The sequence below is a fragment of the Protopterus annectens genome, chromosome 11.part0, assembly GCF_019279795.1.
Source record: "Protopterus annectens isolate FY-2018-M chromosome 11.part0, PAN1.0, whole genome shotgun sequence".
In the NCBI taxonomy this organism is placed as follows: domain Eukaryota; kingdom Metazoa; phylum Chordata; order Ceratodontiformes; family Protopteridae; genus Protopterus; species Protopterus annectens.
The window spans coordinates 726295149-726321681 of NC_056745.1; the positions used below are offsets into that span (position 1 = coordinate 726295149).

At 33.3% G+C, this 26533-nt stretch overlaps 1 protein-coding gene across 1 annotated transcript in view; it reads left to right on the plus strand.

Annotated features, from left to right (window-relative positions):
* The first annotated feature begins 1814 nt into the window (after window positions 1–1814).
* The window catches only part of LOC122814989 (potassium voltage-gated channel subfamily KQT member 1-like), a 1169537-nt gene continuing 1144818 nt past the window's right edge, over window positions 1815–26533 (plus strand). Inside the window, exon 1 of the mRNA XM_044087244.1 lies at window positions 1815–1886. Coding sequence (XP_043943179.1) covers window positions 1872–1886 — 15 coding nt within the window. The 5' untranslated portion in view covers window positions 1815–1871. The remainder of the gene's footprint in view (window positions 1887–26533) is intronic.

The following is a 26533-nucleotide window of genomic DNA, read 5'->3' on the forward strand; positions in this document are numbered from 1 at the left end:
ACTTAACAAGAGTTACAAGAGTTAACTTTTATCAGGTATTATGATCCTGATGTTACAGTTATTAAGTTCATATAATAACCTAGAGTCATCATTCATTAGGTTATAGGATCTAAACCTGTAAGGCTGTACAAATAATTGCCTAATATCATGTATACAAAATATGGGTGGCAACTATTTTGTATTTTTGTATATATATTTTGAATGGAATTTTATTAGGTTTGGTGGATTGGATTAAACACTAGTTTTAATTGTTATTCTGTGATTGGACACTATTGACCATATGATTTTTTGAACTGATTATTTAACTGATGTTTTTAATAAATACTCCGGTTCTGATGAAGTCCTGCTGTTTAGGACAAAAGCGCTTAACTGGGAAAATAAACTATTCCATCTGATTGGATTGTGTGGCTTGGTCTGTCAATTGAGATTTTTGGGTTTCATTTTATATTTGGCTGATGCCTCAGTTTTTGGTTTTTAACATGGTTTGTTATCCATATCCATCTACACTGACAAATAATTGTATCCCCCTGAAATGATGCTAAAAACAAAGCCACTTATTAATGTCAATCATCTTCTATTCGAAATGTGGTATCATCCATGGTGAAGGTAGAATGCTGCTTAATGCTAGGCATATACCAGCTTCTGACAAATAGTCTGAGAGCTCTATAATGCCTCTTTTCATATAGTCTAGGGAGATACTTCTTGGGCCATTTACACCTACATGGACTATGACTGAATCATACTGTCACCTATGGTACAATGACTTGAGTGCATGTGTAACTTGGTTGATCCTGGCTCCTTAAAGGCATCTGACAGTTACTTTCTCCTTGTTCAGCCTGGCAATTGGGGCATCAATTTGTCATACAATGGAGTCCCCTCATAGTGCATTTAATTTTTCTTCTTTAATTCAATTTAAGGAAAAGAAAATGTGGTTTTATATTATTATTAGTATTGTTGTAACTTTGCTACATAATAAATCTTCATGTCTTAATCTATATGAATGGCTCCCATGTACTACTGAGCAACCAAACTTTCCTTTTTTTCCTGTAGATGTTGCACTGTATAGGGCTATACAATGGATTTATAAACTGAATCTACTCACTTCACTTGACAATATCATATTATGGATGTATTCACAGACATTGACCTACCATTAACTGTTAACATGCATTTACTTATGAGACAAAATACATACAACTTACCTGAGTAAACACTTACATGCAATGTTTTCACTATACCATTCAATTATCCATAAATTTTAGGACTATCTTGATTTTGCTTCAGTTATTTGCCCTGCTGCTTAAGAAACGTGTGAATTATTTTTTTTTAAATCTGTGAGGATTATAATGGCAATCAAATGTTAGAGTTTACAGTGTTTGATGACTTCATTTTTCAGGCAATTCATGTTTATACAATTTTGTTTTTCTATTAGATTTAGTGACTTAAGAGCAATATATATATATATATATATATATATATATATATAACAATTCTGCATCTTTGACCTTAGTTTTTGAGGAACAAGGTCAGTTGCAATGCTTTCCACGTACCTGTAAAGTATCCATTATTATGTTTTACAGTTCGCAGATCAACTATTTGACATATAGATACTGATGTTATCAATTGTAGAAGTAGTTCTTAGTGCTTATTAAATCATACAAAGCAAAACCAATTAACAGTTCAAAGTTTAATAAGAACATTTCTTCAGATAACTAACACTGTTGTTCTGAAAGAGACATAGCAAAATATCTTAAACGAAACTTGTAAGTAACATATATTTTGTTTGTTTTTGCAGCTTTTTACTTGTCCTCATCTGTCTTATCTTCAGTGTGTTATCAACTATAGAACAGTATTCAGAATTTGCCACTGGAATGCTGTTCTGGATGGTAAGTATTTGATTTCCTATATTCTTCCAGAAAATAAGGCTTATTACTAAACACAGTGTGATAAAAGACAGAAGCAGAAGAGTGGCTCTTTAAAAAACTAGTCACATGATATGGACCACATGAATGTATACCTGTCAACCACTTAGCACAGGGAATCTGGAGGGGGACAAAAGGCCCAATGACAGGGACAGATTTTAATTATTGCTTTTATAAACTTAAAAAGTTGATAGAATAAAAGGTATTGCATTACTATGCATTTTCTTTTTTTTCTTAAATATTTTTATTAAAGATTTTAACATCAAAACAGTAATAGATATCATTAGAAATATCAATAATTGCATAACTAAAACATAAAAAACAAATATATAAGAAACAACAAGAACAAATGTTTACAAAGGTATCTACTATATAATAAGAATTCTAAAAAGAAAGAAAGATAAAATAGTAGCTGTAATTAATGAATTATTAAAGTCAGTTTATGTAGCAGTTCTTTGAATTTTAATTAAATACATGAAGAGATGACTCTAGATGTTTTTGGCCTGATTGTGATAAGTTCAAGATGACATACTTTAATTGCCATGTTTACAGATTCTTTCATGGTGAGAGTAGACTCATTTTTCCAATGCTTTGTAATGACTTTTCTTGCTATTGTTAAAATACTCCATAAAATAGGGTATTTTGTTCTCATAACACATGTAGGAATATCTGTATTAAATAAAATGAGAAATTTGGTTAACATGAAATTATAATTGAAAGCCTATAAAAGAGAATTTATATTATAAAAATATAACATAAGCTGTATGCAATCAAAAAACGTATGCTGCCAGTCAGCTTTAACAGTTAATTTACATCTGCAACACCCTATATCTATTTTGTAGATGAATTCAGTTCTATGTGGAGTAATGAAAACTCTGCACATAAACTTCCAAGAGAATAATCTCCAGCTTGGTGAAGAAGTAGTTTGTTTTGAAGATAGAAGTATGAATTTTTTATCATCTTCACTTGGAGAATCATTCTTAATAAGTCTAAAATAAACCAAATAGCTTTTGCTATAGTATATTGTTGAATCCTTAATCACTTCATATATTTTAGATATAATTCCTTTCCCTATTGTATTCTGGTGTATTAAAATAATTTAAAAGATTATAAATTTAGAGAATAAGTTTCTTACTGTTGGTTGCATTAATTGATCTTATGTTCAACTAATTGTCTACAATTTAAAATTTTCAGCCACACATCTTTATTTAAATCAAACTTGTCTAGATTGAATGTATTAATGTTATTCCTATAGGAAGTAAAAAAATCCATGCTTTATATTCAGGATTTTTGTAAATAAAACTTTTAAAAATCCATGCTTTATATTCAGGATTTTTGTAAATGAAACTTAAAAGTAGCTAATATAATTTTAATATAAAAATAATTAACTGGTTTATTTTTACTTTCTATGAAATAGTCGTTTAGTATCCAGTAAAATTATTAATTAGTATTTCAGTATGATGTGGTTTTATCAGATGATTAGATTTAAACAAAATGTTTTCTTGAATTTCTTTTCATTTGTCATTATAATTGTTTAACCAAGAAATATTGTATTAACAAGTGATGATAAAAAATATAATTCCATATCTGAAATTTCAATGCCACCCAATGCCCAGTCTCTAATGTGATGATTGAAAGCCAACCTAGATTTATTGGGAAGCCAAAGAAATTTAAGAAACAAATAACTATACTATTTTATACTACTTTTTTCGGGGAGGAAGGGATAAAAATTGTATTTTATATAAAATTTTAGGCAGAATAAAATAATTTTAATTAAAGAAAGTATCTCTTCCAATGGAAAAAAAATAACTTATTCCATGTATTAAGAATATGTTTTATATAATTTAAATTGTTAGTATAATTAAGAGTTATTATAATTTTAAATTATCCGATAAAATTATCCCCGCGGAATTAAAATTTTTGTCTTCTGCATATTATTTAGAGAAGTTTTTTGTCTATGTTAATAGGATAACAATTCACAAGTAATATCTTAGATTTATTTTTATTATAGCTAAGTCCTGATTTCTTCTGGAAGATTTCTATTGCATTGAATACTACCATAAGAGAACAATTATAATCCCTCATAGTCATTAAAATATCATCCACAAATAATTGTATTTGGGAAATTAAATTATTATTTTTGTATATCTTTTAATTTTATATTTGATCTTATATAATTTGCAAAAGGCTCCATGATTAAAGAGTAATGGAGACAGACGACAACCCTGTTTAGTACCTTTAGAAATTATAAATGACTGAGAGATATATGAACCTATCTTGATGTAAGCAATACCAAAGTTTAATGAGTTGTAAGAAACTATTATCCAAAAGTTGCACTCCTCCAATACTAATAAAAGGTATGTCCAATTGACTGAGTTGAATGTGCTATTGATATCTAAACTAACTGAAGTTAGTTTTTCTTTAGTATTGTTAGCATAATGTATTATTGTTAATACTCTTGATATTGTCATAGGTATTATAATTCAAAATAAAACCTGTCTGATCATTATTTACCAATAAAGGAAGAAATTATTTTATTCTACAAGCATACATAGCCGTAAATATTTTATAATCTACATTTAGTAATGAAAATGGTCTATATGAAGAGCATTGTGTTGAATCTTTATCAGTTTTCAAAATTGGAGATATATGAGGGTATTTCCAGGAAGATGGGACTTTTTCTAGACCTTTAAATATTGAAAATACTTCCAGCAAAATACTCAAAGCCTCTTTAGACATCATTTTATATAATTCAGGTATTATACCATAATTTCCAGGAGCTTTATTTTGTTTTAGTTTATTAATATGAGTTTGAGCTCAGATATTGAAATAGGCTTATCAGTTTATTTCATCTGACCTTCCAGTAGTCTATTTTCAGTATAATTTTTTTCTAAATGTTTTGATTACATATTGCATGTCCATTGTTGGTTTATATTAATTTTGTTAAAATGGGATCTAAATACATCATGAATGTCTTCTATTTCAGCAAACTTTTTTACTACTGGGAGAATATAACTCTCTAATGTGATTAGATTTAATGATCATCTTTGTTCTAGTAGCTAATTTATGCATGGATTTAGGATTTACAGAATATTTAGTTATTTTGATATTTTCTAAATTAATCATGGTTTTATGATGTAGAATCTCTAGATACTTATTGTTTAATCTATTTATCAATTTTGATATATTATTCTGTTTTTGAATGTCTAATTTTAATTTGTTGATTTTTTCTTGTAAATCTACCAGTTCCTTGTCCCATTGTTTTTTTCTTCAAAGCATACCAACTTGTAATTTTACCAAATAAGTATGCTTTCAAAGAATCCAGTAACATATTTCAGAAATATTACCAATATAATTAATTTCAATAAAAGACTGGATTTCTTTTTTAAAGAATTCCTTACATTTTTTTCATATTAGTAATATAGGCTGGAATTCTTCTAATTGAAATGTTATTATTATAATTCAGCATAATTTCAAAAGTTATCACATTATGGACTGATAATGGGCAGGTGACTACCTTAACCGTACGTTGTCTATTAGCAATATTATTTGAGACATATACTCTGTCTCTTCGAAATTGTGTTCCATGTCTGTACAAGAAACGTGTAAAGAAAAGAGAGCCTTTCACTGAAAATTCATTAATATATCAAATATTAAATCAATAAATTCTATTAATGCTTTTGCTGAAGCAGGTTTTTCCTTCTACTACTAGTATTAGAAACGTTATCATGTAATATACAGTTAAAATTGCCTGCAAAAATAATACTTCCTCTTGAATTTTGAATTATTTCTTCCAATTGTTGTTTATCAGCTTGAACTCCCATTCCACGCATCCAATAAACATTAATAAAAATATATAGCTTCATTTTAATCTCTAGATGCACAGAGCAAGACATCCACTTTTCCTCATTATAAGTGTTAACGATTTTAGGTATCAGCATACAATTCTTCCATAATATAGCTACCCCTCTTTTCTTTATTTATAATGAGAACTAGTCCAAACAGAAAACTACTTTGAATTAAGTCTGTCTATATTGTCTTGTATTAAATATGTTTCCTGCAAGAAAATAATCTGGGAATTAAGTATCTTAAGTATCTTTAGCAATTTATATAGGCTGCCCCTTTTACATCCATTATTTAATCCATTAACATTAATAGATATACAATTTAAGTAAGACATGTAAATATAAACAGATTATAAATGATACCGTCACGAATTTGCAAATATGATATTGTCAAAACATCATAATCGCAAGTACTTAACTGCTTATTTATAAGAGTTAATCAAACAGCATTATAATTATTAACTATATGTAAGCTATTAATTTACAGTAAGCAGACATAACTAGAAGAAAAAATGTTGTAAAATTTTAAACATAAATTTCTATTTTCCTTCTTTACCCTCATGGAGTATAATACTCCTAGTTTGAATAGGAGCCCTACCCAAACACACCAACCAATCAACAAGTATTAGTCAAACCTCCTTCTATTACTGCTGTAAAATTGGAAAAAAATTAGTGTCTGAATCATTGAAAAAATAAAAGAAATTTCAAGTTATACATTTTTACATTTTAAATATTCAATATTCACTTAATTATTATATATTTAAACTGGAACATATAATGTATAGTATAGTCATTTGATTTGATTTTAACTTAAAAGTCATAACAAATAATAAAATATTTAAATCTTCTGTTTCATTTTAGTAAAAAATAAACTTGTATGCTTCACTAAAACAGTTTATCACCCATTAAAAATAATTGGAGGTGAAGCATTAAGTTTCCTAAGTAAAATCATTTAAATTATTAACTAATAATATACTTCTTAAACATGTCAGACAAATCTGATACATTCAATATAACATACAAAACTACTAATTCTTGTAATATTGTAAATAAAGATGTTATCATATATTTCTATATGCATACAATAGACAACAATACTTTTTTGATATACTGTAGCATATGCCTTCAACTTGAGAAGATCAAGTAAACATAAAGCCATAATGTGTTTCAAAATAATTATTTTGATATTTACCTTTATTTTAACTTAAAAATCATAACAAATAATAAAATATTTAAATCTTCTGTTTCATTTTAGTAAACAATGAACTTGTGTGCTTCACTAAAACAGTTTATCACCCATTAAAAATAATGGGAGGTAAAGCATTAAGTTTCCTAAGTAACATCATTTAAATTATTAACTAATAATATACTTCTTAAAAAAGTCAGACAAATCTGATACATTACATATAACATATGAAACTACTAATTCTTGTAATATTGTAAATAAAGATGTCATCATATATTTCTATATGCATACAATAGACAACAATACTTTTTGATATACTCTAGCATATGCCTTCAACTTGAGAAGATTAAGTAAACATAAAGCCATAATGTATTTCAAAATAATTGTTTTGATATTTACCTTGTCTGTCATAAAGATGAATTTTACATGTTTGAATTTCAAATAGTGTTTTATATAAACCACAGTGATAAAATACATATTTTCTCTAACCTTTTTACAATAAACTTAAATTAAATTAGCTGTCTTGAGGTATCATGAGTTAACTTTGTATATTATAAGGAAAATGTTAACACCATAACTTCTAAGAAAACTCAACTAACTAAAAATCTAAATTAATGTAGAAAAAACTGCAGACTTAAATGGTAAGTGCTTAATAGTTTTGGCATTACTGGATAGTATTCATCATCACTTGGATTACTGCTGTGTAACAATTATCCATTAAAAGTGGTGCAATGTTTTATATTATAGATATATATATATATATATATATATATATATATATATATATATATATATATATATATGCATCATAAGAAAAATATGCATTATTAATTAAGCTTATATTCAGGAGTTAATTATGATAAGCTTAATTAATAATGCATATTTTTCTTATGATGCATATATATTATCATATTCAGGAGTTAATTACTGCGGTGGTGATGCTGTGGTAGCGTTGTCGCCTCATAGTTTGACGTTGCCCGTTCAATTCTCAGTTAGAGCGTCTTCTGTGTGGCGACATGCATGAATGGGCGTTCTTTCGTTGAAGGTTGTGTGTTAGGCCCAGCAAGCCAGCACATAAAAATCTACTGCCAATTATTAGGGGACTGGAGTTCCGCTGTGGCGACCCCTAACCGGGAAAAAGCCAAAAGACCTTACTATATTCAGGAGTTAAGTAACACTTGATAGAAACTGTTCAGTTCTGGTTTCAGATTTGTCAAAAAGTCTTAAGAGGAATAACTTTTATATCACATCTTTGTCTGCTCTCTCCACTTTAGAGTTTAGACTAAACTCAGTAAAGAATCAATAGTATACTAATATGGGAACTCTTCTTTAATAATTAGTAAATATAAAGTACTGTCTCCAACATCAAGTCCATACACTTGACTTTCCCACTCTTTAATGTAATTTTACAATCTTACATTGATTTCAAAGTATGTCCCTAATTATTAATATTACTTACTACCCACCAGTAAATGTAATTTATGGCTTCTTCCAAGAACCTCTAGTAGGCAATACATATCAACTAATATCCAGGTAATAACTTTTTCCTTACAAAAATTAACAATCATCTTTTGGTTTATAAACTGTTGGTATACAATCCATTACTAGTATTGTTTTTGTTTGTCTACAGTTGTGTGTGTTTGTGTTGGGGGGGGCTAAAGGCACTAAATCATTAACAGATTTTAATACTTATTTTATATTCTTTAAACTCAAGTGAATGCAAAACTTTGTATTAAGATGCATCTTCCGAAAGTCATGGAAAATGCAACTCAAATGTCTGTCATCACTAAGTGACTGCATTCCCTCAAAATTTGCAAGCAAACTACAAATTCAATAAGGCACAATCCAAAAATAACAGGCAAAATCAGAGATAACTATAAAGAAGTGCCAGTTACATTTAAACCAATTACATATCTTTAATTCCATGATTGGATTATCACTGGAGCCCTCTCATAAACAACTCTGCAATGTCCTATACTCCCGCTACACCAGATAGGACCCAGCAAATAAAATGACCACTGTATACAAACTACTACTGCAAACTATCCTGTAAATATTTCTCCCACACATTTGACAATCCTCCAAAACAACAATTTCAACCTTAGAAAGCATCCTTCAATGAATCTATCCCTTTCACTATCAGAAGTCTACTGCAATTCATGCTCTAAAAACACTTTAAGAAGAACAAGCCAAAAATATGAAGAAAATTTGGAGATATCTAATATCTATCTTTTATTCCCTTTGTACATGATCTTGCACACACACACACACACACACACACACACACACACACACACACACACACACACACACACACACACACACACACACATGCACACATACATACAACCCAGCGTAGACAGCAAAAAAATAATACGTTTTACTTTATTCTCAGCAGCAGACAGAATATTCAACAAATAAAGCTATAATATTACCACACCAAAAGAGTCTTGGCATCTGTGACAGAGTCTAGAAACAATATTACTAGTTAAATAAGACAAGCACTTACACAAGAAAAAGAACATCAGACAGTGATTATCTCAGCATGTCTATGAACTTGTTAGTACTCTTTTAAATTTGATCATTTAAATATCCTTTAACCTGACGTCTAAACTACTTAATCCCCTTCTAAATGCTAACTTGTAATTCTTGTACTGTGCCTTTACTTAACAACTGTAGAATAAGTCTCATGACTACCGTGGGAAATTTTAACAGAACTCAACTTTTTTTTTTTTTGTTATTAAAAGGGAAAATGAAAGAGCATTTAGATTTCACAGTCAGAGCTCAAGCTGACTTTATTGAAAATCACCACAACTGTTGATCTCAGTTATAACCAAACACTCAAACTACCGTTCTCTTACTGAAAGCAACAGTAAAATATAAAACAGCCACTAGTGCACTCAGTTTCTTCTTTCCAAAACCACAACACCACCACCATAATACATAGTGAAAATAAAAGATAATAATAATAAAATAAAAAATAAAAAAAATACAAAAAGGCTTTACCCAGTCAACAAGTCTACCACATGATCTTCCAGTTACAGGAGAAGATCAATCTCAGACACCACACATATACTAATGGCATACCTATCAAACAAGACAGATGACAGCCTTAATTTTCTAACAGCAAACATGCTATCAACAGCAATTAATCCATTTAACTTTTATGCTAAAGTGAAAAGCAGGTGGATCATCCAGTGAATTTCACACACATACTTGTCACTTCCAAGCCTCATTTAAATCACCAGCAAATCCATAACAACTAACACACATCTCAGAATTTATAGTTATATACTCAGGCAACAAATATATAAAACAAAAAAAGAACATATTTAAGTAACTTTATAGTTATTTATCAATTTTATAAGAATGCAGCTAATTTATAACCAAAAACATAAAACAAAAGGAAACTTGCATGAATAAAAATGAATAATAATAAAGTATCAGCAATAAAAAATGTAATAATTATATGTTTATTTAATTTAATAAATATATATTGAGTATATAAAGTTATATATTATATGAATGCAAGAAGAAACCTTTTCCCTTATTAATTAAAGATGTAAACTAATTTAGAAAAAGTGAAATTAAAACTTAGTTACTTTATGAAAGAGTGCATCCATGTTTCCATCCTTCCCATTTAAGACTAATATGAATAGAACTTAGTAAACTTTATAAGAAAACTTAGAACTATACTAATATACTGTTGTTAAATATTATTAAAGTATATTGCATTGAAAGTTATTTTAACTTTAATTTCCTCTTATTATTATTAATTTTCCATCCATTTGTTTCAGCTTGTCTTTTCAAGAAACTATTTTTCTAATCCATTTCTTCACATTGTTCGAATATTTTATTCGTTTTCAGAAATTACATTTATTTGTTTATTTTATTTATTTATTTGCATTTGTTTACCAGTAAGGTCCACTGGGCCAAGGTGAACCCATTTTCAAGGGAGGCCCGGGGAGAAAAGCTCCACCAGAACAGTTATGACAATACAGTATGGTAGTAAACATAACACATAACACAAGTCTTTGGAACATATGGACTCAAGAAGATTCAACAAGTGATAACAGTGTCTAGTAACTTTACAAAGTACATCATAAGCAGGTATACCCTAGGTGCAATGTATTAGTTAAACAAACTATTTAAGATTATTAGTAGCTTAGGATATAATAACATTGTATAAAATAATAGATTATACAATGAGAAAAAATTGATACATGTAACTTCACTATTTAGTACAGTAGACATTTGAAGCCTGTAACTTCAATATTTGGTTCAGTAGATATCCTCACAATAGAAGGCTTAAGGTAGTACTGATGAAACAGAGAAAAGAAGAAAAAAAGTAGGTTGCAGTTTAAGGGTTGTGATAGAAATAGGAGTAGTTAAAGGTAAGGAGAGTGGAGGAAGAGAGAGTCAGGTTTTGAGGGGTGCAGGGTTAGTACATGTGCATTGCCACAAGGAGGAAAGATGTTGCTTAAGAGTTTTTTTGAAGCCTAATGGATTGCTAGAAGTCCTGATTCATGGTGGGAAGAGTGTTCCACAGTTTAGCAATAGTAAAGGAGTAAAGCATCTGGCCAGCAGATAGGTTAGGTTTTTCTACCATTAGGAGTATCTGGCTTTCAGATCTGAGATGCCTGTTTGGGTGGTAGAGAGTAAGCAGGTTGGCAAGGGCAGGGCAGTCAGTTGGCTTGAAGATGATTTTGTGGGCTGTGATTAATTTCAGGTATGAAAGATAGTGTGGACATTTGAGCCAGTCTAGAAGGTGTAGAGAAGAGCAGTGGCGGGAAGAGTATTTTGCGTTGGTTGCAAACCTAGTGATTTTATTGTAGCACATCTCAAGTTTTGATTTCAAAGAGAACTGAATGTTGGTAAGGAGAGGGTAACCATATAAGAGAGAGGGTAGAAGAAAGGTGGAGGCAAAGATTTGTTTGGTGGAACAGCTGAGGAATTGTTTGTGAGTTGTTTTAATATTGTTGTGAATGTGCTCATTAAATGTTATTTGTTCATCTATAATTACACCTAGTAGTTTTGTTTATGAGACTACCTCTAGGGTGGTTGTATTTTGGGCTTGTATGGAGAAATCATTTTTATTCAGATAAGTAGTTTCTTTGGGGTGAAGAGCATAAGTTTGGTTTTGTTGGGATTTAGGGCAAGATGATTGTTGCACATCCAGGTTTTGGTGGCTGTGAAGGCACACTAGGTAATTTGTTGTAATTCAGTGGTGGAATTAGCAGAGCAGATGATGGTTGAGCCATCTGCATATTGAATTACAGAACCTTGAGAAAGGGTGGTATGAAAGTTATTGATAAATATGCTGAAAATAAGGGACCCTAGTATAAAACCTTGGGGAACACCTGTGGTAGTGTTAAGGAATGGAGAGAGAGAGAGAGAGAGAGAGTGCTGCCATTTGATTGATTGTTGTCTGTCTGTGAGGTAGCTTGCGAACCAAGGTTAGTATAGGGGGTGAGATTCCTAGGTTAGACAGTTTTGAGAGGAGAAGAGGGTGGGGGACAATATTGAAGGCCTTAGGGAGATGTAGAAATAGAGAAGAAACAATCTTACCAGGATGTCAAGCCCAGTTGACTGTATCCATGAAGGAGATTAGGGAAGTTGTGATACTGTGGCCTGTCCTGAAGCCATGCTGAGTGGGGGATAGGATTTGGTTGAGAAGCAGATGATTGAGAGGTTGGATGTGTATGCATTTTTCCAAACTTTTAGAAATTGATGAAAGGGTAGCAATGAGTCAGAAGTTGGTAATGTCTGTGCTGATTCCACCTTTATGTAAGGGGAGAATATATGCCTTTTTCTAGGTATTAGAAACATAGGACTCACTGATATATCTATTAAAGAGTATACTGATAGGGTAGGCAATGGAGTTTGCTTTGATTTGTAGGAATTGGGGGGTAGATTGTCAAGGGCATTGGACTATGGTTTGAGTTTGAGGAGTATTTTTTATTTAAAGTGGTAAGAATGGGGGAACATGAAAAGTTGGGTGGGAAGGGTGTAGATATGTTTTGAGAGGATTGTTTTGGAGATGTAACAGTAGTGTTATGGTTGATTTGGGGGAAGGTGGGAGTAAGATTGGATATAGTGTTGATGAAGTAAGTGTTAAAGAGAGTGGCTAGTTCAGTGGGTGTTTTCTCTGGATTTGGACAAGGATTATTTTTTGAGCCTGGGTTTAGTAGGGAAGTAATGGAGTTCCAGAACTGTTTGGGGTTTTGCCTATGGTGTGTTTGCAGATGGAGGTAGTGTGCTTTTTTGTCTTTTATAACTAGGCTCTTAACTTGGTTGCAGAGTTGTTTGAATTGTAGTAGATCTGAGGGATTTCTATTTTTTGCCATAGTTTACAGGCTTTGTCCCTAGCAGTCATGAGTTGTTTAGTGGGTCTTGTGAGCCAAATGGCATGGTTAGTTTTTACTCTTTTTTGTCAGATTGGTGCTAGATTGTTTAATGTCTCAAGAAATTTTAAGTTGAATGAATCAACAGCCTCATCAAGGGGAAGAGCTTTTATGGCCTCCCAGTTTAGGCTCAATAAAATTTTATTGAAGATGGTTGAGTTAAAGTGGAATAAATTTCTTGCTAACTTGTAATGGTATTTACTTGAAGCTGGAGTGGCTTTGCATAATATATAGGCTGGGACATGATAACTGATACTGCTGGAAAGTGTGCTAGCGATGGCCACATGGTTTGGATTGGAAACTAGGATCTAGTCCAATATGAATTCTTTGTCATTATTTTTGTCAGGTCTGGTTATATTTTGTATCAATTGGGTAAAGTTGTACAAGTTAATGTTTGAAGGGGGAGTGTGCTGGAATACTTCAAGCTAGTCTATGTTGATATCACCCAGGATGATTGTTTCATTGTCTATATGACTTGATATCCAGGCAAGAATCTCTTCTAGTAGAGGAATGTTATTGTCTGGGGGATGTACAGGACAGCTATGCAGAGATTTTTGCAGTTGTTAATTTTCAAGAAATAAATTATTATTTCTATTGTGAAGAATTGCAGAGTTGATTTAGAGTGTGGGACAATAGTATATGTGCTAGGAGAGAGTATTGCTACACCACCACCTCTCTTGTCTGGTTGATCAGATCTTTGGCAGGCATAGCCTGGGGGAAGGAATTCAGTGTATTTTATGTAAGGTTTTAATCATGTTTCGGTGGCTGCCAGTATATCAGGTTTGTTGTGAGCTGTCCAGGTGTGAAACTCTGAGATTTTATTTCTGATGCTTTGGAGGTTCAGGGTAATTAAATGTAGAGATTTATATGATTTAGGGGAGTTAGTTGGGGAGGAGGTGGGTCTGGGGTTTGGGTGAATGTCTCCACACTGGAGCAAGTTTGAGTGGTTTCTTGTAAAAAAATGGTTAGTTGTTTCCTTTTTTAGTTTGTTTGGTAGTTTAACACAATCTGGTGGTGAGTATTGTTACTCAGGGATAGGATTTTTATTTTGGTAAGCAGGAATGTATTTAGAGTATATAGGCTAGGGTATATGTTAGAATAGCTGGCTAATGGTGGGGTTTCTGTGGATGTAGTACAAGTTGGTATAAATGGTTGACAAGCTGACTGGAGAGCTGTTAGGTTTGTTAAGAGATAGAGGCTGACAGAGAATGAGAGGAGAAGTGTGTAAGAGGAGGGGGACATGGTAGATAGGCGAGTAAATACTTTGTGTAGCAAACAAAAGGTAGAGGATGGTAGCAGTTAGGGTATGTATGTAAGGCATTGGTAGAAGTGTAGTCAATTGATAAGAAGGATGTAGATTAATCTGTTGATTGGAAGTAGTAACTGTGGGTGGAGTGATGCAGGTGGTAAAATATGATTTGGAAGATTGATTGTAGATATACCGTGATTGACGGAAAGTGAGAGAGGGAGGAGTTAGGGTGGAGCTATGGTAAGAATAAATGTAATTAAGAAGGGGTGGGTGGGAATGGGGGTAGGGTTGGGAAGTGGAGAGAGCCTGAGCATAGAGAGGGCAAACGGAGAGGGTAGACCCGGGATTCAGTTTACAGAAACAATCAGAAATGCTGTCTGTGAGCTATATTCTTTTGTATAGGTAAGTAGAAAACTTCTTCATAAAATTGTGCTTTCAAAAAGTAGAAAGTTTGCTGGCCAACTGTGTGTAATTTTAATTTGTTTACCAAATACTGCACAGGTTACAGGCACTTTTTCCTTTAAGGGTCTGTTCTATACATATAATGCAGAAAATCCATACAGTCTGAATTAGGAAAAAAGAGGGGGGGGGGTGGATGTCCCGGTGATATGCTGCAGTTGTTATGGCAGAGAGCAGATGTAATTTATAACACAGTTATGTACAATAAGTTATACATTCGTTGAAGGTGCTGCTAATGTGCGTTGAGATCCAATAGCACATTTGCTGCAATTTTCTCACAGTGTCAGGGGTTTTCAGTATGAAATTTTGCAAAGTGGCTTGCCACAGTAACTTATACAGTAGTTGAAGATACTGCTGATGTGCATTGAAGTCCAATAGCACACTTGCTGTGATTTTCTCACACTGTTAGGGGTTTTCAGTATGAAATTATGCAAAGTAGCTTGCCACAGAAATAATGGTATAACAAGAGCTGTCACATCACTGGTAGATCAGCTGGAAATCAGTAGTAACATAACATAATAGAGTGCAGTTCTTCAAATGATTTGGTTTCATCAAGAAGAAATATTTTAAGTATGGCAGGACATAGCAGGTGGACTTTAATCTAACTTTTCTTTAGTTCTTTTATCAATGATAAAAAAACTGTTTCTTTTAGCCATCACAACAGAGGAATAGTCATTATCAAACCTTATTATTTTGTCTACTATCTTGATAGGAGATTTAGACCAAGCAGTTTTAAGAATTACTTCTTTGTCATGAGATGAAAATAATCTGACAATAGTAGATTTTGGCAGGGAGTTTTCCTTTGAAGAAGAGGCTGCCAAAGATCTGTGTGGTCTCTCAATACCATAACATAAATTCAGGTAAATTTAAAATCAGAGGAAGCCAAGATGTTGAAAAGTTTACCATGCTCTCCCCTTCTATTTTTTCAGGCAAACCAAAAATATGAATATTATTTCTCCAGCATGCATTTTCTGAAGGATACGAAGTCTGAAACTCAAACGTCTGTCATTATTTAGTGACTTCATTCCACAATGATTTTTTTATATATCTATAGATAGATATATATGCATATATGCATACATGGAAAAACTAAAAGCAAAGGGCCTTCTAATAAGTTTCAGTTTTTTAATTAGATTTTAAACAAGTTACTATTAGAGTAGGAATTTTAACAATATGTTAGAAAAAAATAACTTTTGTGGCTGATGAGACTGGACACTACAACCCCACCTAGTTTACATCAGACAATGAATATTAAGTGTTTATTAAGACTGCAAGATTTTTAAAGTATTTGGTTAGTTTAAAGTGTGGGAGTGTATTTTCAGTTTTATTTAAGGTTGAATGACTGAGTAGTGTATTGTTTTGAAAAAAGCCTTTTTTGAATAAAGATGAAAGTGCTAAACAGTACACTTTTTCCAGAATGGATTCTTTGTCTACTGCATTGTTCAGAAATTCCTCTGGACAGTGATTCCATTTTGAAAGTTTTAGTTTTTGTCATTTTCGCTTTTATGCTTTGGGGCAGTGAGATTCTATTTTGTGTTAGATGGAAAAAATGTGGAATAAATGCTTAGCAAGGTGCTGTTTAATTGACAGTAAACTCTCAGTTAACCAGGACCCATGGGGATTGGTAGATGCCGGATAACTGTTATTTCTGGTTGCTTGAGAGTTACTATTAAAAATAGGCCTGACTAATACTGTACCCTTTACTATTTGTTTGGTTTGACTTGTTCTCAGGTTGGGGTGAGAATGAATTTATTCCTATCTCCCTTTTTAAAACTATAAAACTCTAAAAATGTAAGGTATGTTTCTGCGGGGGGGGGGGGTGGCAAAGTCCAACATCTGAAAATTGTACTGTATTTCTTTGATATTTTTTTGCCAGTTGCTTGAGAGTGCCAGTTGCTTGAGTTCTGGTTAACTGAGAGTTTACTGTAATTGTTAGTTTATTCTTGGGCTAAGAACATAAGCTGAATACTTATTTATTTCCTTCTATGTTTCTTTTCGGTCTGAATTTTTGTGTCAGCTGAATGAAGAACATTTCTAGCCTGATTTTCTTAAGAGAAAATAAAATTATGTATGTTTGATGCAACCTTTAGCCTAAGTCTCATGTCTAAAACTAAACTTTTTAGCTAATTCCTTTTGAACTACTACAATGCTGACTTGTAGCAGAAAGAAATATATATATTTTTTTATTTCGATAAACTTTTTATTTCAAGCTTCTCTTGATATACCCAAATTTAATTCACCACCAGAGTATGGAATGAATGAACGTTCTACCTGAGTCTCAAATACCTGCTTAACAAAAGGAACCTAGGTTTTGATACATGAAATGCTTTAAGATAAAACTGAATTCTGAACTCATACAATTGACAAACAGTTAAAACCCTTATGCCTACAGGGGGATTTTTTTCTGAGAAAATCATTTTTGTGACAGTGAAAAGATTTGTCTGATGAACTTTTGTGAAACTCAAAATTTGCATGGCAACCCTGTTTTTTGTGAGCACTGAAAAAGCACCTGCTGTGATCTCAATATGGAAAAGATCACTGAGGCTCTATTGCACTCTATTACTCTAGGGAGCTCTATGGCAGCTCTAAAGAGATACAGGTACTGATTAGCACCTGCTTAGCTTCCAATAGAATAACAAAATGCAGTGCACCCCTGAAGAAACATGGTTAAAAGGATGTTGTGGACTACCAGAGACTGAAATAAAAAACCTTTTACCAGGGCTGAAGCTTCACCTGTATGCAGTCCTTTAAGTTTCTCAACTGGGCATCTAGTATGGACACTCTAGTAAGGTCACAAAGTGTCTATTATATGTATCGTTTGAAACTTTGATTCTAACCTTGGGTGTAGATAAATTTAAAAGGGTAATTTCTACTAGTTTAAGAAAATAGTTACTCAAAAATGAACCTGGCTTTCTGAACAGCTATTTGTTTCAGTAGAATGTTGTTTACTAAGAATGATAATTCCAAGTCAAGCCTGCAGACACCTAGGGCTAATGACAACCCTTCACCTAAGTCTTTAGCTTTGTGCACAGAGACGAAAAACGTTGTCACCATCTGAGCTGGTTTATTTTAAATGTTCTATAAATGGGCGTATACTAGAATATTGCAAAGTTATTGACAGAAATACTATGCCTGCACAAACTGTTGGTGTCAGCCTATGACCATACCTCTCAACCTCGTAGTGCAAGAAATTTGGACAAAGCCTAGCAAAATGAGGGGACAAAGGCCCAAAAATAGGGATATATTTTAAATATTACTCTTATAAACTTAGAAAGTTGCTAGAGTAACAGGATTTGATTTGATATACATCTTCTGAAGGATTTTAAGTCTGAAACTAAAATATATGTCATTACTTAATGACTTCAATCTCCAGATCATCTCAGCGGTTTGCAAGAAAACTACAAATTTTATGAGGAACAGACCAAAAATATGAGCCAAAAATCTGGACATTCTACAAAAATCTGGACAGTTAAGAGGGATGCAATGACCTAGACCTGAAATCATACCTATGGAATGTGACATTATTGAACCTTTAACTGCTAGATGTGTACTTTTCATCACTCTGCCATTATTAAACTTGCCAAATGCAATATTGTGGTAGAGGGAAAAATATTCAGGGATTGTTGAATTCGTGGACCTTTCTACCATAGCTAGATGACAATAAGTTTATAAACAGAAAACTAATTTGTGTGTATGGAGACAAGAGGAAATACTCTGTAACCCAGGCTGATACACAAACTCTTTTAATCAAAGTATTAGACTCTGTAAATCAAGTGCCTTATTTAATACATGATGTGACGATTGGCCAAAACTTTCCCCATTATAAAGAGCTATGGAAGTTATGGGAGAAAGGTTCAAACAAATATGTTGCCAGAAATACATATCCCCAATAAAGAAAAAGATGTTGGCTTAAAAGACTCAAAAGGAGTTAATATTTGGTTTTGGGTGCAAAGATTAACTAAATCCTACACTGAGTCTTACCAAAAGACTCTAGTCATTAACATAATAAAGAAAGTCAGTGTACAGCCTGATCTGTAAGGTAAACTTTTATCAGAAAGCATCAAAAGTTAACATAATAAAAGAGAACAATGTGGAAACTGGAAATGAGCCATAGTTAAAATATTCTCTGAGAAGTTGGTGTAGGAACTAAAAAAGACACAGATGAATTTCATACTGAAGGAAAACACGAAAAGAGAACTTGAATAATCTTGAATTTCTTCTATGCTGAACCAAATAGTCTGTCAGAAACAGAAGCAGGACTTTAAGAGGAAATCAAGTAAAATAATGTCTGAAGAAGAGGAAAGAAAACTGATAGCTCCTCTGGTTGGGGAAGATAAGTTCCATGTGTTTCCCTTTATAAAGGATACATTAAATGAATGGGGGTGCCTGTACATATATTTATAGGAAAAGAGACCACTGCCCCCACTTCATGTTAAAGCACAGATGAGAGGAATAATAACACAGGTGACCTTCAAATAAGCCATGTCAATTTAAAGAAGGCTCACTGGGAAGGCAATATACCGAATAGAGCTACAGAGAATATAGTTAGAGGAGAAGGAAAAACAAGGGAACAGAACAGCCCTACTTCATACTTTTACTTTGAACTGAGAAATGTCCTGCTTTAAAGAGTAAACAAAGACAACAAAAAGTCACTTATTATTTCCAAACTTCTAGAATGATTGCAGTGAATCTGGCAAACTGACACAGTTTAGGTGGTAACTAAGGGATGGACAAGGCAAGTGCCCGTTTTTTACCTAGATTTTGCTATCTTGTTGTCATGAAAGACATTACAGAACATTTTTGCAGCTTTTACTGAATGTGAAAGGACTGTAGGCAACCCAAAGTTTAAGAACATTTTAATACCTTTGTCCATTGTTGAGTCTTATTTGAATGAATAGTAATGGACACTGTGGGTCTATTGGTAGCAGAGGAAGTTAGTGCAGTGCTCTATAACACATTTGAATGGAATTTTTGTTCTTCACAGGTCTCTTTAATATCAGTAAGAGCTCTTGGATGCCTTGCATACATGAGTTCAAAGGGACTCTTGTATGGTACCCTTTGATGCTTGTAGCTAGGGTAGCAACTAAACAACTGATCTCAGTACTTGACATTTCTGTCACTTACTTTTCTTAGCATGAATGTAGTGTTTTATTTACTCTCCAATAATCCACTAGTCTGTGAATGGTAGATTGACATTTAACTGTTTATCCTAAAAACCTCAGCACAAATGCTGCATGCTCATTGGCATACATAATAGTACAGCTTCTAGAAATTTTCTGATGTAGTCTGTCATGACCACGATATGTTGATATTCACTGCCAGATCTTACAGTGACTTGTTTGTCTTGAAGTGGAATGTTTGGCTTCCTTTTCTGCATACACTGGTACAGTTTCTTTCATATCTAAATATTCCTCTGCAAATGGTAGCTCTAAACAAAAATTGCCTTCACTGTTAACATTTTCTACATTCAAATATAGCTATTGCCTAGAGTCACTCTTTACTTGAGTTTCCAGTTTTAATCTACCAGAAATGCACCAATTGTCTGGCAATAGACTTAGCATTATCCTTACATAATGGTATAGCTTCTTGAAATTTTCTGATGTAGTCTATCATGACCACAATACATTGATACTTACTGGCAGATCTTACTAGTGACTCAACAATGTTCATAGCAATATGTTCAAATGATGTACCTATTATTGACTCTGGAATCAAAAGATGTGCAACTCTAGTTTGTAAACCCTATTTTCTGACGTTCTGAACAGGATTTACAGAATTTGTCTATATCCTTTATAATTCCTGGTCAATAAAAATCTGTTCAATACTTGGGTCTTATCTTTGTCCATTCTTAGGTGACCTTCAAGTACATGACTATGTGCATGCTTCATAACTAATGTTCTGTAAGGCTTTTGTACTAGTACAAATTCTTCTTTATTTTTACTCACTCTCATAAAGGGATCACTGTGTAGTTCAAAGTAAGGGTACAGATTAGGTTTAGGTTATTCCTTATCATCTCCCACTATCACATCTATATTCTCCCTTGTCCTTACTAAGTTTTTAAATGTGAAAAGAGTTCACCTGTAGGTCTACTAAAGTTGGATGATTCTCTTCACTTTTTTACCTTGAAGAGGAAGGTTTGGCTTCCTCTCCAACATATACTTGCACAGTTTTTTTCATATCTAAATATTCCACTGTAAATAGAAACTCTAAAGAAAATTGTTTTCATTGATACTTTTTCGTCACTCACATTTAGCCATTGCCTAGAGTCCCTATTACTTGAGTTTGCAGTTTTAAACTGCCATAAATGGGTTTAAAACTGTTTTTACTATACTGCTAAATTCTTTTCTATAGGCTAAATTTTCCTTTTGAGTGCACACCTAGTGCTTAAAATTCCCTACATTTAGTCCTCTCTGTTTCAGCTTGACAGTAAGTTTAGAGTTCTGCTCAGACTGTGCATTTTTAAACCTCATAATTCAATTTCTTTGGCTTGCACCCCTTTAGTAAATTATTACTTATTTTCGCCTCCTCTACTTCACTCACGTCTATGCTTTGTAACACTTTCAAGGTGTAATTTTTACTGTATAACCTCTCTTCCTTCTACTTACCTTTGCTTCATAAAATTCTGGTTCACTGCCTTCACTGAAGTAAATTTTTTTTCAGGCTTCTTGTTGCATTTTTCCTATGTTTGTGTTGATGACTACTTTGTGCTTAGCTCAGTACCTTTCTTTGCGCTGTCTTCAGTACTAATGCCGGCATCTATAGTTACCTTAATGCATGGAGTACTCTGGTATGTTCATATTTCATAATTTTATAACTTGGGGGGCTATTTATGTTATTTAGCCATATCCATTTGATAATTCCCTTAGCAGTTTAACTCCTGTATTTTTCTGTTTTTTTTACCTGATATGTATAAGTGTATGTCAGCAACATGATTCAGTTCCACCCCTTATTTTCACTCGAAGACAATACTACATTTAGAGGGTTGATTTCTTCTTTGGTAAGGCTATCTTTCTGCTTCAAGTCATTTAAAACTTTCTGTTCTTCCAATAGCAATATCAGGGCTTTAAATTGGAACAAACATTTCCCAATAATAACACCATGAATTAGTTCAGGTACTGCTGCTACAGCTTGTGTTACTTTCGTAAAATAGTTTGAAACTCTAAAAATGTAATTGGATATTCATTTTTGTCAGAGTGAGTAAAAATTACCTCTACTGTCTGTCTGTTATTGAGTTTATGCTTTCATAAACAGGGAGTTTTAAATGAACTAACCACCATACTGTCCGAATCCAGTAAACTTTGTATTTGCTTTCAAACAAGATAGTGCATTTCATTAACTTAGTTATTGCAGGGTGACAAAATACTGATTCTATATGTTTAATATATTCCTTATCATATTCCACTGGTAATTCTTTCTAATCTAGACGTGTCCAACCTGCGGCCCGTGGGCCGCATGCGGCCCTCAGAGCTCTTCCATGCGGCCCTCAACATCTAACTGCAACATCGATGTACACATGTCCCAAAACACTTTTTTTGTTTTGTGTTTTTCACTCCCGTGACCTGTAACGCTAATGTCCGTGTGCGCATGGCCAAACATCCTTCTAGTTTTGTTTTTGAGCTAAAAAAGGGTCAGTGTGTTTACGCCATTATTTTGCGCCAAACAATCAGGGTGTGTGTGTGTGTGTGTGTGTGTGTGTGTGTGTGTGTGTGTGTGTGTGTGTGTGTGTGTGTGTGTGTGTGTGTGTGTGTATGTGTGTTCTCGCTGAAGAGGGACTCATGTATGGATTTGCCGCTGTTGCCTTTGAAAGGGACAGCAATTACCTATGTTAATAGGTAAGTACGGAGTGAGTGAGTGCATGCATGAAAGCAGAACTGTGTGCGTGAAAGTAGAAGAAGAATGTGTGTGTGTATGTGTGTACCTGTGTGCATGACAGAGAGAGACGCATGCACATAGAGGCTAACAATGATTAGTCTACCTACTGAACACAAACAAGTTAGCTCACAAATATATCATACATTAAGAGTACACTTTCATTAAATTGCGGCTTTCCTGACAGGGAAAGTGTTGTATTGAACATGAACTCATACCTCTTAACTGCATGGATTTTCAAAGAATGTCTGGATTTTTGCCCCATCTTCCAATTTGTGTCTTTTGCTTAGGAAATAAAAGAAGTCATCCAAGGTAATGCAGTTCCAGGTAGTAAAAATGAGACAGCAGCCTAGGGTTAATGGGTCAGTAGTGGACTGAATATGTGGGACTGTAGCATATAAAGTTGTATTGTTTTTTCAGACAAACAAAAAAGCACCTAGTACTGTTTTTTCATTGGTGGGTTCTAAGCAGTGGTAGATTGGACAACAGTAAGCATAGCTTTGGCGGATCATCAATACTGGCAAATCAAGTGGGCACAATGTCATTTTTTAAATGTTGGGGATTTTAGAGTAAGTGCTTATGTGTTGGGAGTGCTGCAACAGTAGATGATTATTAAAGACAGAGACTTATGGACTGTGGAGAATATGTTTCTTTGTTTCAAAACCTAATACTTGGGTACGCATGCCAGGAGGAGTTTTTTTAAGACATAGCTTCTTGCCATTTACAGTGGATGGATATTTACATTTAATGGACAATGTATTAGCGTGGGCCTGTGGGGTTCTGAAGGATACCAAGTCTACCACTGCCAATGTCTTGTAAAGTGACCTGGAAATGGATATTGGGATGTTACTGAAAAAATATAGTAAGTGGGCTTAGAAATATTGTTTAATTAAACAAAGTGTACTTTCAATTTACAGGCCATAATTTTAATTTATTTCAGGTAGTCCAGATACTGGTAGATTGTATACCATTAGACTTAATTAGGGAGAGCTGTCATTCTGGGGAAACAAACAGCCCTAATTTCAGTGAAAGCTCTGTGGTTGCTTGCAGGTAGGAAGTTGCAGGATGTTGATGCAATGTGTTTTGTTTATTATTTTTAATGCATTTGTCATTTCGAAGCATGGTTTTCTTTGATGCAAAAGAAGGCAGGACTGAATGAGCAATATAATGTTTAACTGATAGTAATGGGATAGAAAGATTATAAGTGATGTATAATGTTTGCAGCTACAGTTGTTTCAATGGTGTCTGTGTTGCATAACTATTTTTGGGCCTGTGTCCTCCTTTTATTTTTTGCTTTGTCCAGATTTCTTGCTCTAAGGTTGAGAGGTATGGTTCCATACTAAATCAGAAGTTATATTTACCTTGGAAGACTTTTCGGCATAATTATGAAAAACAGAGCCTTTTTAATATCTCTGCTTATTTCCAATATAAACTGCCATGTAACCTTGCAAATAACCTTCTTATTAAGCTACTTTACTTCTTTTGGAATTGACAGGTATGATTCATCTGTTCGGACATAAGTATAGAGTGCTAATGTGACTTTGATTTCTTGCAGCAGTCTGTGGTTTACATAATCACAATAACTTTTCTGTGTTTCTGGGTGTGTAATCAATTTAACAGTTTTAAAGATGTTTTCCAAAAATAAATAAATATATAATAAATAAATAATCCTCTCTACACTTTGAGCTATTGACAAAGTCTGGGAATTTGTTTTTTTTCAAAAGCGAAGGTCAGCATTACAGCTCAGTAAACTGTCAGTCTGTGAGTAACTTCTGCACAAATTAAAATGTCTGAATGTCAAATGGCTTTAGATTGGAGGGAAGTTCATTTTTATTTATTTTATTTTATTTTATTTTACATTTGTTTACCGGGAAAGTCCGACTGGACACAGGTCCATTTTCAGCGGAGGCCCGTGGAGAAAAGCTCCAAAAATAACACAAAACAATATAATACAATACATGAGAGAGAGAGACAGCAAATTATGGATGTAGTACTCATACAATATGGCAGAGATTACGTCTCGTAACAGTGAGAATCATTGAGGTACAGAATAAACTTAAAAACATTTTTTTTACAGGTATAATTACAGCAAGGCAAATATCAATGAGTAAAGTTTTTAGGAGAAAGCTGTTTGTACATAGCTGAAGCTCTGAAACAATCTTTTGGTATGGATTAACCTGGGGATTGACACAAGTTATATGTTTACACCAGTATGTAGCATTATAGTTTATGGTTTTCTTATTGATTTACTTTTTGCCGAGCAGTTGCTTGTTGATCTATTGATGGTCCTTTTGGTGGTGGGAAATTACATGGATGAATCCATCTCTATTATGATTTTTTTTTCAGATATTTTGACTTCCAGGCAATTCATTCAGTGAGTGGGTGTCATGTGATTACTGAGGTTGCCTATTTTACAAGTAGGGGCTTTTTTTTGTGTGTGTATGTTTGTGTGTGTAAGAGAGAGAGATTTAATATGTATACTGAATATAATTTTGCAAATGGAATTCTTAGTTAAACATGCCCCTCTTCTTGGGCAACTAGATTTGAGTAACCAATATTAGATCTTAGCCATCCAGCTGGGAAAGGTTAGTATGTGGATTTTCCATCTGGTTTGATGAAGGCTATGCTACTTACCCAAGGACTGCATTTATGGCTATCCATCCAGCCATTGTGTTGCTGAACTACATTGTTTGATAACGACAGGAGCTTTTTACAGAAGTTGAAGGTTTTTGTGTCAAGAACCTGTCCATAAAAAGTGGCTTGTTTATGCTGCAGCGAAGGCTATGGTCTTTGTAGTGAGTGTTTTAAGTATAACCAGTATTTCTGAGATAGAGGAAGTCTCTTAAGGCAGGATCTTTCTTAGCCTGGAAAGCAAGCCAATGATGAAATTTATAGGGGCCAGTGAGAGACAGAGGAAAGCAAGAAGCTGTTTAGTCTGTTTGGATAACTAAGTGAACTTAGTCCTTTGACCTTTTTTGCCAGAAATGGTTGTAGTCTTTCTTTTGGCAGGGAGTTTATCTGAGGCACTGCCAAAAGGGCACTGCACTCAATAATGGCTCTTGTAAAGGAAGAATACAGGGATGTTATGACCTCCTTGTCCCTAGATGAGATACCCTTACTAATGAAGTGGGCCATGTAAAAAGCTTTCATTACAACGGAGACAACGTGGTGCTCAAAAGTCAGATTTCTATCAACCTGGGTGCCCAAGTACCATACGACTTATTGCATGCTTACAACATTGTTATTAATGTGATAATTTGCGGGGACATCACTCTCCTCAAAGGGGATGATGATGCATTTTTTGGCATTTAGCTTGAGGCCATATTTCTGGCACCAGTTATTTGTTTGGGTGAGACCCTCTTGTAGCTTATTCAGAATTGTTTTATTAAATCAGTGATGTGAATTCTTTTCTTTATTGCAAATTTGTTGGGTTATTTTTGTGGATTATAGTATTGTAGGACTGCTGATGTTGACATTTTACGAATGGTTTTCCCAGTGAGAAATGCTAGTGCTGTAGTGAATATCTGTTTATTTGTAAAAAAAAAAAAAAAAAAAAAAAAAAAACATATATATGTATATATAGATATATATATATAGAT